Here is a 14,936-nt window from a genome sequence, read left to right on the forward strand (position 1 = left end):
GGCACTCCCACCTACTGCCTGGAAGGACCACACAGGGTCTGCTGCAGCCCTGACAGTGATCCCCCTGTAAATGTGCAAACTAAGGAGCGTCTTCAGTTACCATCTGTCTCTGCACACACATTAGTCTGCCTGGTTTATTTTTGGACCCATAACTACCCCCTACCAGCCTGTGAAATACTGGGAGTGGCTAAGACTTTTCCCTCCCGTTACGCCTGTACACCCTTTTTAACTGTCAGGGGATCACGTCTACACAACAGGTTACCCCTTTTTCCTTGTTTTTTGTTTTTGTACCACATTGAAACAATGGATGATAGTCCACTGCAAGTTCTGACTCTACCCACAGCCCCTTACCCAGACCAGAGACCAGGTACTAGTGGTCTGAGAAAGAAGGTGTTCGTCTTCCAGTCCAAAAGGAACTACCTTCAGAACTTCGTCCAGAGTATATATTCCTCCATCGATCTGCTAGACCGCCAGGGGTCCACAATGGTAGTTGGGGGAGATGGACGCTACTTCAATCAAACAGCCATCGAGATCATTGTTCAGATGGCAGCTGCGAACGGGGTCAGTGTTACCTGTCACTGTAACCTGTCACTATGTGGGCGACTGTCAGTGTCACCTTTTCCAAATCACTGGTTGGTGGCGTTACCTATTTGACACCACGTGGCCTAGCCAGGGCATGCAAACATTAGTAATGGATTAAAGGTGTCTGAAAATATGCCAGGATGAAATTAACAAATTAACAACTCGTTGTTTTATATCTTTGAATCACATACTGTTTTAAGAAAGACTGTCTATATATGCCACGTTTATTACAATTGTTGAATACTAATTCTAAGTTGGTCTGGAAAACAAACTTTCTTAACTGAGGACTCACTGTCTTGAAATAGATGTGTATTTAAACTAGCTTTGTTGTTGTCCCAGTGCCAGCACTAATGTGGCCCCGAGGTGCTGGGTCATAAATTAGAGAACCTCGGACGCTTTTGCAGATGGGGGTATTTTTAGGGGGATTAAAAGGAAGTTGCACATGATGACACCTGCATCTAATGTGTTTCTACCGCTGTCATTTCTATGGCCATCCTAAGTATAACCACCAGCAACCATAGCTTATGGACTTCTCATGTTAAAATCCAGAAGTAAATACGGAATAAAATGAAATCTATACCATCAACGTGAGGCTTTCAGTCATAAAACGTGTCCAACTCCAAGCCATAGTGGCTCGTTTCAAAATAACTGCTGAAATATGTAACCGCAACAGATACGCTAACCTGAAAGTCAACTTTACAACACCCCTGCCAAAACATACACAACTGACCTGTGTCATCTTGGCAGGTTGGACGGCTCGTGATTGGTCATCATGGGATCATGTCCACGCCAGCGGTTTCCTGTGTGATCAGAAAGTACAAGGCCATCGGCGGTATCGTCCTCACAGCCAGTCACAACCCTGGGGGACGCGAAGGAGACTTTGGCATCAAGTTCAACACTGCTAATGGAGGTAGTGTAACTAGAGAAGAGGGAACAGGAGGTTAGCCAAGAGTGCTACAAGATGAGATAGAGACATTTCACAAGTATCATGCTCAGTGATGCAGATATTTGACACATTTGATACTATTTCAGTCTATATTAACAATTGAAAAGACTAGAGCAGCACAGTTACGATCAACACAAATGAGAGCCCTTGTGTAACACAAGACATGAAGTTGAACGTCTATTCAGAGGATACTACAGCATTAAGTCTTGCTTCTGTTTGACCCAACCCAGGCCCAGCCCAGGATGCGGTCACCAACAGAATCTTCCAGATCAGCAGAACCATAGAGGAGTATGCCATCTGCCCAGAGCTCCGGGTAGACTTGGCTACCCTGAGCAAACAGAAGTTTGACCTGGAGAACAAGTTCAAACCCTTCACAGGTGAGCACAATACATCACTCATAACCTGACATGAGAATTGTATTTATTTTTATTTAACCTTTATTTAACTAGGCAAGTCAATTAAGAACAAATTCTTATTGACAATGACGGCCTACCAAAAGGCAAAAGGCCTCCTGCGGGGATGGGGGCTAGGATTAAAAAATTATAATAATAATATTGGACAAAACACAGATCACGACAAGAGACAACACAACACAACAAAAAGAGAGACCTAAGACAACAACATAGCAAGGCAGCAACACATGACAAAACAGCATGGTAGCAACACATGACAACAACATGGTAGCAACACAACATGGCAGCAGCACAACATGGTAGCAGGACAAAAGATGGTACTAACGAAATTGAGATAAAACTGTCCAGTTTGAGTGTTTGTTGCAACTCGTTCCAGTCGCTAGCTGCAGCGAACTGAAAAGAGGAGCAACCCAGGGATGTGTGTGCATTGGAGACCTTTAACAGAATGTGACTGGCAGAACGGGTGTTGTATGTAGAAGATGAGGGCTGCAGTATCTCAGATAGGGGGGAGTGAGGCCTAAGAGGGTTTTATAAATAAGCATCAACCAGTGTGTCTTTGACAGGTATACAGAGATGACCAGTTTACAGAGGAGTATAGAGTGCAGTGATGTATCCTATAAGGAGCATTGGTGTCAAATCTGATGGCCGAATGGTAAAGAACATCTAGCCTCTCAAGAGCACGCTTACCTGCCGATCTATAAATTACGTCTCCGTAATCTAGCATGGGTAGGATGGTCATCTGAATCAGGGTTAGTTTGGCAGCTGGGGTGAAAGAGGAGCGATTACGATAGAGGAATCCAAGTCTAGATTTAACTTTAGCCTGCAGCTTTGATATGTGCTGAGAGAAGGACTGTGTACCGTCTAGCCATACTCCCAAGTACTTGTATGAGGTGACTACATCAAGCTCTAAACCCTCAGAGGTAGTAATCACACCTGTGGGGAGAGGGGCATTCTTCTTACCAAACCACATGACCTTTGTTTTGGAGGTGTTCAGAACAAGGTTAAGGGCAGAGAAAGCTTGTTGGACACTAAGAAAGCTTTGTTGTAAAGCGTTTAACACAAAATCCAGGGAGGTACCAGCTGAGTATAAGACTGTATCATCTGCATATAAATGGATGAGAGAGCTTCCTACTGCCTGAGCTATGTTGTTGATGTGAATTGAGAAGAGCGTTGGGCCTAGAATCGAGCCTTGGGGTACTCCCTTGGTGACAGGCAGTAGCTGAGACAGCAGATGTTCTGACTTTATACAGTGCAGTCTTTGAGAGAGGAGGATAGCAAACCAGGTCAAAGACCCCTCAAAGACATCAATATTCCTTAGCCGGCCCACAAGAATGAAATGGGCTACCGTATCAAAAGCTTTGGCCAAGTCAATAAAAATAACAGCACAACATTGCTTAGAATCAAGGGAAATGGTGACATCATTGAGGACCTTTAAGGTTGCAGTGACACATCCATAACCTGAGCGGAAACCAGATTACATACCAGAGAGAATACTATAGACATCAAGAAAGCCAGTCAGTTGATTATTGACAAGTTTTTCCAACACTTTTGATAAACAGGGATTAATAGAAATAGACCTATAACAGTTAGGATCAGCTTGATCACCCCGTTTAAATAAAGGACGAACCGTGGCTGCTTTCCAAGCAATGAGAACATCCCCAGAGAGGTTAAAAAGGTCAGAGATAGGCTTGGCGATGATAGGGGCAGCAACCTTAAAGAAGAAAGGGTCTAAACCATCTGACCAAGATGTTTTTTGGGGGTCAAGTTTAAGGAGCTCAAGAGAACTGGAGAAGTAAACTAGTACTGGATGTTTGGTTTCTTGTTGGCTGTTTTATAGTAGGCAATAAGAGAGAACTCACATACTTAGGCTATAATTAAATAAAACCTGCACTATAAAAAACAAATAAAAACCATGACAGTCCCAGTTTTGAGCTGCAAGATCAATGTGACTTTTTAACAGCACAGTTTCTGGTTTGACTTAATCTGTCCGCTGAACATTGCTTCTATTTTTAATTCTTTGAACTGTTTCCCTACTTTGCTTACTGAGATGTACAACTGAAGGGATTCTTTGTCTTGCCACAGTGGAGATAGTGGACTCGGTAGAGTCTTATGCCAACATGCTAAGGAACATCTTTGACTTTGCTGCACTGAAGGAGCTGCTGTCTGGGGAGAACCACATCAAGATCCAGCTAGATGCCATGCATGGAGGTTAGTAATCTAGCGTGCCAGACTTCACAGCTACGACGTCGACGTGCAGTTGGAGTATATGCAGTATTCAGAGACACACTCGACTGGCTCGGCAAGATTAGGAGGTAAGAAGAAGGCTGCTCTATTCAGATGTACAGTACAGCAAAACCTATACTATAGTTATGCTGTTTTCACAAGCGCATGTGTTGATATATAGCTTAGGTTTCATATAATCTCACACGGTGCCACGGTAAAGATGAGCAGAGCACGATTTGTGAGAGCAGAAGCCCAGTCGAGAATTCAGCTGTCGTATCTCACCATCTGTTACATGATCCAGTCTTTCAGGAGAGAGGGGTTACAGCTCCCCTGTGATAACACTGAAACCAAAGGCGGGACCCCCCTTCGCACAGGAAAGCCGGTGTCCTTAGACTGCCAAATCGCAGAAGATCTTGACATGAATGGAATTTTAACAAGGTTCCACGTTCATGCCTACTCCCTCTCTCCAATAAGAAGTTCATGTCTATGTGGCTTGGAGCAATCAGCCGGTCAACCCAAGGATGTGTCCATGTTGAACTGACTTCAAAGCTTCTGAAATTGAGAGACCGAAGTTATGATGATGATGAGTAATTGGATACTCTGGTATCTAAAATGTGGGCTAACAGGGTACTTGTCAAAATGTTTTAAACGGGACTGGGAAGAGGGTCAATATCCTTAAATAATCCATTAAGAAAAAGGATACTCTTTCAATAAAAATGTCCTTCCAATTCTCAATAATCTCTATCATTATGGTTTCCCAAATGTCCCCATCACAGTGTCAAACTATCACTATTTAACTCTCAAATTCTTTGCCATGTCTTCGCCATAACCGCCAAAACCCACTTACAGAATCCCACACCTTGATCCTGTTTCTCTACTCTGTCAAATTCTAGTCTCTTTCAACAGCCACACTATAAAACAGGCACTAGAGACTGGTCCAATTCAAATTCTCTATTTCTCTAATCCTGTCTCTTGGACCCCATGGCACTTGTCCCATTAAACTGTTTATTATTAAACGTGACTCTATCCCCCTTTCCCTCCCTCCCTCTGTAACTCTGTCTACTTCTCAGTGATGGGTCCCTATGTGAAGAGGATACTGTGTGAGGAGCTAGGCTCCCCTGCGAACTCTGCCATTAACTGTGTCCCCCTGCAAGACTTTGGGGGCCAGCACCCTGATCCCAACCTCACCTACGCAGCCGACCTGGTTGAGACCATGAGGGGTGGCCAGTACGATTTTGGAGCTGCCTTTGATGGTGACGGTGTGCGTGCTAAATCAACCAATAATTTTACTGTCTTTATAATAATGATCACCATTTTAAGTAATCATCTTTAATTTGTGAATTTCTCCTTTATATAGAAAAACAAACTAGAACCCCCCCCCCCCCCCCCCAAGAGATATTAAAGTGCTTTAACAGCCAATGCTGACACAACAACTGAAAATCTACTGAGAAACTTTTTCTTATTTTTCCTCTAAGACAATTAAGGAAATGTTAAAATAGTACCCATCAAGCATCCCAGACAGACTGAAGACTTCTATCACAACTTTAGGGTTAGGGGTTAGATGCTTTGAATTGTATTTAGATAGATCCCCATGCTGCTAAACCCTCTCCTTTTTTATTTTTTATTTAACCTTTATTTAACTAGGCAAGCCAGTTAAGAACACATTCTTATTTACAATGACGACCTCTCTCTTGTCGCCTGACCTCTAACCTCTGTCTGGTTTTCCAGGACCGTAACATGATTCTGGGTAAGCATGGCTTTTTCGTCAACCCCTCGGACTCGGTGGCTGTCATCGCTGCCAATGTCTTCAGCATCCCCTACTTTCAGCACACAGGGGTGAGAGGCTATGCCCGCAGCATGCCCACCAGCGCTGCCCTGGACAAGTAAGGCCTCGGCCTGGCATTATCCAATGAGAAAATGAGCCATTGACCATTACTGCATTTCATCCTGTCTCAATGAACAAATGATAACGAACTTGAATATTGAATGTACAGATGTGTGCAGAATGATCATAAACCGTAATCATGTATGATAACCAAAACAACAAAATGACTAAATCCCCCATTTCTCTGTATTTCGTAGTGTGGCCAGGGCAACAAAGATTGAACTTTACGAGACCCCCACGGGGTGGAAGTTCTTTGGCAACCTGATGGACGCAGGCAAGCTGTCACTGTGCGGAGAAGAGAGTTTCGGCACAGGTAGCTCATCAGTGAGTCAAAATGTCAGGAACTATGTTGTAGTTACAAGAAAAGTGGCAAACACTGCAAGAACCTCAAGCAATCTACACTGTTTCTATCATGTCAGGTGCTGACCATATCCGTGAGAAGGATGGACTTTGGGCCGTGCTGGCATGGCTGTCAATCCTGGCAACGAGGAAACAGAGTGTGGAGGATATCATAAAGGACCACTGGCAGACGTTTGGCAGGAACTTCTTTACCAAGTGAGCAATGGACAGTGTGAATCACAGTACTGACCTCTGGTGGTCAAAGCATACCCTTGCAAACATACTTTTTCTGAATCTTCACAGACTTTCTCAGGGAGATGTAGTGAGGCTGGCTACTGCTCAAGTCTGAGTGAAACCGAGAGTTGTATAAAACACTGAAAATCAAATCAAGCTGAAAAAAAGACATGATATGAAAGCAAGTGACAAAAAGTGGCAGTGTGATTCTCTTAGACAATGACAGAGGGGTTGGCCTCAGAAAGATGAAACACGTGAGCAACGTAGCCAAAGCTTCTCATTTCATCTTCTGCTGTGCTGCCTTGGGCAGGTATGACTATGAGGAAGTCGACCTGGATGCAGCCATTCAGATGATGGAGGATCTGGAGCTGATGATACTGGAGAAGGCCTTTATGGGCCAGAGGTTCGCTGTGGGGGAGAAGCTCTACCAGGTGGAGAAGGCAGACAACTTTGAATACACTGATCCCGTAGACGGGCGCATCTGCAGAAACCAAGTGAGGAATGGAGGCGGCTATTTCGGCGTGGACACAGAATTGGACCTACATGTCACATTGGACTAATTCATCTTCATCTCCTCTCTCTTGCAGGGCCTGAGGATAATATTCACAGATGGCTCCCGGATCATCTACAGGCTCAGTGGAACAGGGAGTATGGGGGCAACAGTTCGGGTCTACATCGACAGCTATGAGAAAGACCCTGACAAGATCTTCCGAGACCCACAGGTAAGTCTAACACCAGGCAAACGATGATTCAGAGATTAGATCTCACTTACCAAACTGTGGTGTTTCTAATAATATCATCATGGCCATGTAGCTACATACTAAGTGTATAACCTATGTGTGTGTGTGTGTGGTGTGTGTGTGTGTGTGTGTGTGTGTGTGTGTGTGTGTGTGTGTGTGTGTGTGTGTGTGTGTGTGTGTGTGTGTGTGTGTGTGTGTGTGTGTGTGTGTGTGTGTGTGTGTGCCAGGTGATGCTGGCACCCCTGGTTACCATAGCCCTGAAGGTTTCACAGCTTCATGAGAGGACAGGCCGCAGTGGCCCATCAGTCATCACATGATCGTCCATTACCACCCCTGCCCCTCCTAATAAAAGCTTCAAACTACACTGTATATCCCCCATCCTACCTTCACTGAGATGGTCATTTAACCCTTCATCCAAAGCATCTTTGTGCGATTTTGTACTTTCAGATCAACCCCAACTATCACCACTCAGCTTCTTATTCATTGAGAAAGAGTGAACTGTACCAAAAATAAAACATTCTCAACTTCGTATTTGGTTGTTGGTGTCATTAGTGAAATCCCCATCGATCAGGGCTCGCCAACCTTGTTCCTGGAGAGCTGCTGTCCTGTAGATATTCACTCCAAAAACCTACAGGAGGGTATCTCTCCAGGAACAGAGAGTTGGAGAGCCCTGCCATAGATGGTATAGGTCTACATAGAGTAGCATGGAAAATTCCCCCAATAAATTGGTAATGAGAAGGCCTTGGTCTTTATAAATCTTGCATCATCAAAATGAAAGAAACATTCCATATCAAAATGTATTTCAATACAAAAATATTGATATGCCTGTTCTGTCTTCAAAGTGGGATTTAAGATTAAGCGCTTTCTGTAATACTATCTATAACTACCGTACTATAAATAGGTAGTTTTAGGTACACAACATCAAGTGAAGTTGAGAAGTATGTAGCCTAGGCTAGGACTATTTGTTGGCTGTCTGGCTCCATCCAAAGCAGTTCTTCCCGCCAAATTGGCTGACAACAGCTTCGAAACATAACATCAACTTGCTCCATTATTCTCTTGTAAAGAATGTGTTCAAGTGTGCCTAGCTCCAATGCAATATTTTATCATGGAAAGCATGCATTTGTTGTATGAAATATTGCCACATACGGTTGTCAAGTTGTGAAGCAACGAAAACAATACCTCAAAACTGCAGACAGCGGATCTAATAGTGAGTTTTTCTAACTTTGTTTACAGCTATGTTTTCTGCATCTGTCATATCTTCAGATATTAGGTCATCCTACCTATGTGTGCTTGTAAAAATGTTTTCACAGGAACACGTGCGTATTCATGTCACCTTCAAATAACCCTTGAGCACTATTTTTTATGGGGGTGGAGGCAAAGCCAGTGAGTGACAACCTGCGTGAATGGGAGGCTAAGGTGGAGGGACTGAAGGACACCTTGTCAGAAGGTGTGATATGGCCATGGAGTGTTCAGAGCATCCCAAAAAAGTATATTGTTGATGATGATCAGCTACTGATGATGATGATTATATGGTGTCTACACTTGGTGTCTAGACTTGTTGTCTGCCAAAATAAAAAAAAAGCTATTTATTTTTCGAATCTTTCTGTTCTATAAGGTGTTACAGTTTACCGAGGCTTATAACTCTGTCCCCCCAACTGTCGAAATCAGCACCGTCGCCTTCCACACCAATGGCGAGTTGCCAGCAATACTGTATCTATTGCCATGATAGTGTCATAAAAAGGTTTCCTATCTGTTTTGGCTGAAGAGGACAAGGACACATGTCGGCCATGTATCCCCTGCTTGGACAGGAAGTGGAACCCCGGCATCTCAATTAGCAGCATTCTACTCAGTGTAATACAGTACAGCAAATTTTTTAATACAATAAAGTCACCAGATAGCTAGGGTCGAAAGTTTGTCCTTACAGTGTTTTAGGCTGCGTATTTAATCTATAAAACTGCAGTGGAATTCCACTAGTGTTTGTCTTGCAAATCACTTCTGGTGCCTTGAGAAAAGTCAGCCTCGGCAGATTTGTTTTTGCTTGTAAACAGGAATCAGAAGGATAGAATTATGGTTAGATTTGCCAAATGGAGGGTGGGGAGAGCTTTGTATGCATCTCTTTGTGTGGAGTAAAGGTGCTCTAGAGTTTTTTTTCCCTCTGGTTGCACATGTGACATGCTAGTAGAAATGAGTTCAAACAGATTTAAATTTGCCTGTATTAAAGTCTGCGGCCACTAGGAGCGCCGCTTCTGGATGAGCATTTTCTTGTTTGCTTATGGCCTTGTAGATTTGGTTGAGTGCGGTCTTACTGCCAGCATCGGTCTGTGGTGGTAAATAGACGGCTAGATAGTGTGGTCTACAGCTTATCATAAGGTACTCTACCTCAGGCGAGCACCAGCTGTTATTGACAAAAAAACATCCACCCCTCATCTTACCAGACATTCTTCTCTGTTCTGCCAGTGCATGGAAAATTCCACCAGCTCTATATTATCTTTGTCGTCTGGCACCCTTCCTCTGGCAATAGAGACGAGTAGATTTAACAGTGTTCCTGAAGAGGAGAGAATGTGCCTACTGTGTGATCTTGGAGAAATCTAAAACAAAATCCATTTAGTGTTTTATTGCCCTCTGTATGATGATCTGAGACATGTTCCTTTTTGTAAAAAATGATTGTGATAACTATGAAGTATTCTGGTTACGGAACGAGCAGAGGCTTGTATTTTGCTTCAGACAGGGCGTATTTGAGATTGCTCAATTTGTTCACATTGCCTGGAGGAGAAAGAGAAATGTACTGTTTGTGTAGTGTGGCTAGATGGAAGCTGTACATGCCATGATTATTGTATTCGTATAATTTGTTAAATATTATTTTGTTCTGTAGTGTCTTGCAATCCCATGTGGGCTGGCCACCGGTACCTGTATGACACTTAAATAAATCATATTAATCAATCAAGCGTGACAGTTCCTCTAGTATGAGTGCCGGCCCTCCTCCGCCTCCTCTCCTAGAAAGCTGATGACTGCCAAAGACCCAGCGGCGCCAATGAGAGTGACCCTCCCTTCTAAGAACACTGGTAAGCCTACACAAAAAAACTAAACTGCTCACACACTTGTGTCTGTGTCTGCAGGTATACAGATGAGGAGGCATACAAAGGAATGTCAATTGGTATGTTATGCAGATCATAACATACCAATGGGGTTCCATAATAAATACAAATATATGTACCATCCTCTGATACTGATATCCTCTATAAGAAATGTGCTTTTACAGTCTAAATGTAATTTTAATGTTAAAATTCTTGAATGGAAAATTCTCTTAACATTAATGAATAACTTAAGATAAATATACATTAACCTCTTTAATTAAAATAAATTAACATTATCATCTATAGAATGATATAACAAACAAAATAATAAAATCAGCAGCAGATTTTTGAACTAAGTATACACACCAACTAGAAAATAAGCAGCTGTAAAAGTGGAAATGGAAAATGGAAATAAAGGCCTGATGGTGGCGCTAGAGGAAAGGTCAAGTGGTCATCAAATCAATAGGTTTCTTCCACATGGGGTCTTGATTGTGCACAACAAATGTTATGGCAATCCAGCCATTACTATGAGATATATCTTGTTCTCAGCCTGTGGGCATCATGTGTGTAGTGATCCAATATCCATAACATGCCATTTAACGGTTAACACTGGCCCTTGTTCAGCCTTACTAACCAAGAGCCCAGCGCCGAGCCTTTTCGCTAACAAAGTCACTGATCAAGTCTTTGAAGTCCAGCTTTCTAACTAACTGATTTTCACTGGACAGCATGGCAAGACAGCAAAGCCTGTCCTGGGACATAGTGGACCTCAAATCGTTTTTTTTTATCCGTTTTAGCTTACTGAAAGCTCTCTCGCCACCAGCAACACTCACAGGCAGTGTGCAAAATATACGTAAAGCAATGCACACTTCTCCAAAAATGCTTTGCATCTGCATCTTACATATTGCATTCAGGAGACCAAGAGTGGACGAATTAGGGGGGAAAGTGGCAGCATATACAGTGTTCAGGTGTCGTACTTCATTTTTAAACTCAGGTGTAAGATCTCTGGAATACTTCATGATCAGTGGTTGGCACACAGAAGGGACTTTATAACTTTCAGAACAGCAGAAAATTATTTGACAATTTTTGCAGTAGTGTGGAACCTCGTGTCCAAGTCACTTATGATGTTGTCCATAGCAGTAAAAACACTGTGTTCCAAAACACCGTTGCTGCACTGTCCTGAGCTGTCTCCTCTTGAGAGGTCTCATCATGGAATCTCTTCCTTTTCCTCTGGCGGCTGTGTTCCTTGCTAAATTGAGGCGCAACATCCATTTGCGTAGCAATCAGTGTTGCCTCAGATAGGAGAGACTCCCATCCATCTTTAAGAGCCTGCATCTCTTCCTTTAAGGCTCTGATATTGGCTGCCTATGTGTCAAGTGAGTCAGTTTTCCTGACTGGATAATCACATTCCTATCCTCAATGCATTGCAGTACCTGCAATTATGCCAACTGACCTGTCATTCAACACAATGCTGCTCACCTCCTTCTTCAGTTGTTAGTAGGGCTGGTTCAGGGCTATGGGGATGGGGAGACAGGGCTGCATCTGTTGGGCCTGGCACCAGGCAGGGGCAGGGACAACTGATTTAGTATGAATAGCTTGCTAAAAGTTGGCCTGCATTGATTAAATGTCAGCTAAAAGAGGAGCGAAATGTAAATACTCAGAATGTACTGTGAAGATATTAAGTAACTAATGTTAGGGGAGAAAAAGTAGCGGCACCATGTCCTTACTGATGGTAAATCATTAGAAATGAATAATTCGATTTAATGCAATTCCACCCTCCAGCAAATCAAAAATGTGTTTATCTGTTCAGATTTTTGGTCTCTAGATATACCAATATTCTCAACTCCAGAGCATTTCAAAAACAAACTACATGTTAGGTCATGGCATTTGCTTTCTCTTTCAAATTCAATGTTGTATCAATCTAACAAGTCCAAGCAGGAATGCATGATAAAAATCTGTTGATGTGCAATACGTAAACCTGCCACACCCTGCTCTGTTTCACCTGTCCTTGTGATTGTTTCCACCCCCCTCCAGGTGTTGCCCATCTTCCCCATTATCCCCTGTGTATTTATACCTGTGTTCTCTGTTTTCCAACGCGTTACCAGTTCATCTTGTTTGTCAGGTCAACCGGCAGTTTTGTTCTCAGCTCCTGCTTTTCCCAGTCTCTCTTTTTCTCACCCTCCTGGTTTTTGACCCTTGCCTGTCCTGACTAATGAGCCCGCCTGCCTGACCACTCTGCCTGCCCCTGAGCCTGCTGGCCGACCTGTACCTTTGCCCCACCTCTGGATTGTTGACCTCTGCCTACCCTGAGTCTGCCTGCCGTCCGGTACCTTTGCCCCACCTCTGGTTTACTGACCCCTGCCTGCCTTGACCTGTCGATTGCCATTGTCATCTGGGCCTATAACCATTTGAGTGTTCCCTGGGGTATCAGCCCCCGCTCTTCCCCGAGCAGGAGGAAGAGGTTGGCGTACCTTCTGCCCAAATGTCTGTCTGCCGTTGTCATCGTACCTGGAGGAGAGCCCCGGTCGTCCATCCTCAAGACCACCTCCAGGTATCGATGACAAGCGGATCACCATCGGACCCCGGCATCATCTCAGTCAGAAGGTATGGATGCCCCTCCGGGTGGAATCCCGCAAACTCTCCCCCCGGTTTATCGGCCCATTTCCCATCTCCAAGATTATTAGCCCATCAGTTGTTCGTCTTCTGTTGCCACGTACCCTTCGTATACATGTGCCCAGAGTCAAACATATACAGTGGGGGAAAAAAGTATTTGATCCCCTGCTGATTTTGTACGTTTACCCACTGACAAAGAAAGGATCAGTCTATCATTTTAACGGCAGGTTTATTTGAACAGTGAGAGACAGAATAACAACAAAAAAAGCAGAAAAACGCATGTCAAAAATTTTATAAATTGATTAGCATTTTAATGAGGGAAATAAGTATTTGACCCCCTCTCAATCAGAAAGATTTCTGGCTTGCAGGTGTCTTTTATACAGGTAACAAGCTGCTTGGTGATGGTCTTGTAGGCCATTCCAGCCTTGTGTAGGTCTACAATTTTGTCCCTGATATCCTTGGAGAGCTCTTTGGTCTTGGCCATGGTGGAGAGTTTGGAATCTGATTGATTGCTTCTGTGGACAGGTGTCTTTTTTACAGGTAACAAGCTGCGGTTAGGAGCACTCCCTATAAGAGTGTGCTCCTAATCTCAGGTCGTTACCTGAGATTATGTGTAGCTATGTGTAGCCTACTTGGACACCAGGTCCCCACATTTCCCACGCTGAATAGCCTGAAGCCACAGGGCTCTTCTCGCAGGCTTTATTTCCCTATGTGGGGAGCAATGCTTAGGTCGGGATTTTTGACCTGGTTACAGAGCCGGCACCAGAATGAATCAGTTAGACAGGCCTTTGCTATCCATAGGCGGGCACGTTTTTTCACGGGACCTCCTGTGTGCACACGCTTGCACATTCACCATTTTTTAAAATGGGTTTAATAGTAAAGACCATAGGCAGCTCCTGAGTTTGAAGTTTGGGGAAGCTTACAATTTATCCTTCCATTTCTACCGATCTGCATTACAGTTATTGATTATTTTATATGCACATTTTCGTGGAACAGTTTTATTTCAATAATAATGTTTTTGTTTCTCAAAATCATTGTCATGTGGTTATTCATAAAAATCTGTAGTAAAATGTTACAAATCGAAAAGTTCAAATTCTACTAAGGTGAGAGCACCAGCCTCATTGATACACTGGTGGCTGTTGAAATGAGCGCATAGAACTCAGAAATAGCCTATAGGCCAATGCAGCAGTAGGCCTATAACTTCCATCGTCAACTAAGTAAAATATATAGGCCTAAAGCAGACAAATAAAAACAGTAGAAAATATCCCGGTGGAAATTCTGGTTATTTCAATCACATTCATCTTTCTACTCCGTCTCCCTGCCTCCATTTGACTTGAGCTATTGCTAGTGAAGTGCAACAATGCATCAAACCATTAACTGGGTCGCTAGCGAATTTGCAACATTGTATCAACTAGCCTATTCCGGAAATTCATGTAACCAAATTACGGAAGATTAACAGTACATTTACTAGGCCTACTGGTGACACGTGATGGGGAATTTATAAAAAATAAACAAAGGGCAAACAATTAATAGAATAAACAATGAATGTGCGAGAATTGGCGGGAGAGAACCGAGTGCATTTTGGAGAGCTGAGTGCATGCATTCTGGAGAGAGACACACCCTATAGTCACCCACACCCCTCCCCTTCTTCTTGTTGCAACATTTTAAATTATACTCAAGAAACATTATCTTCACACATATTTTAGATGCTTTTCACTGAATCAGCTGGACATATTGCAACATGTGCTGCCCAAATTTTGGGCTTGCCAAAGAGGCATAGGTCTACCTACAGGCTTGTGATTTGAAACAATCCACAGCCATTTTTTTTTAAAGAAGCTCCTATGTGGTTAAGTTATGGTCTCTGGTCAAGTATTTTGAATGTTTTTATTT

At 43.3% G+C, this 14,936-nt stretch overlaps 1 protein-coding gene across 1 annotated transcript; it reads left to right on the forward strand.

The window, feature by feature from the left end:
- The first annotated feature begins 42 nt into the window (after positions 1 to 42).
- LOC106568718 (phosphoglucomutase-1) lies at positions 43 to 7,893 on the forward strand. The gene is made up of 11 exons (XM_014139297.3): positions 43 to 561; positions 1,330 to 1,492; positions 1,759 to 1,905; positions 4,024 to 4,149; positions 5,235 to 5,425; positions 5,893 to 6,047; positions 6,247 to 6,362; positions 6,469 to 6,604; positions 6,933 to 7,116; positions 7,210 to 7,344; positions 7,590 to 7,893. The coding sequence occupies exons 1-11, from the start codon at positions 304 to 306 to the stop codon at positions 7,677 to 7,679; spliced, it is 1,701 nt and encodes a 566-aa protein (XP_013994772.2). The 5' UTR covers positions 43 to 303; the 3' UTR covers positions 7,680 to 7,893.
- Positions 7,894 to 14,936: the final 7,043 nt, after the last annotated feature.

Source organism: Salmo salar, chromosome 14 (assembly GCF_965601325.2).
Source record: "Salmo salar chromosome 14, fSalSal1, whole genome shotgun sequence".
In the NCBI taxonomy this organism is placed as follows: domain Eukaryota; kingdom Metazoa; phylum Chordata; class Actinopteri; order Salmoniformes; family Salmonidae; genus Salmo; species Salmo salar.

Coding starts and splice junctions, on each gene's coding strand:
- LOC106568718 (XM_014139297.3), top strand. CDS start 304: ATGGATGATAGTCCACTGCAAGTTCTGACTCTACCCACAGCCCCTTAC. Junction 6,363..6,468: donor AGAAGAGAGTTTCGGCACAG/GTAGCTCATCAG, acceptor CTATCATGTCAG/GTGCTGACCATATCCGTGAG. Junction 7,345..7,589: donor AGATCTTCCGAGACCCACAG/GTAAGTCTAACA, acceptor TGTGTGTGCCAG/GTGATGCTGGCACCCCTGGT.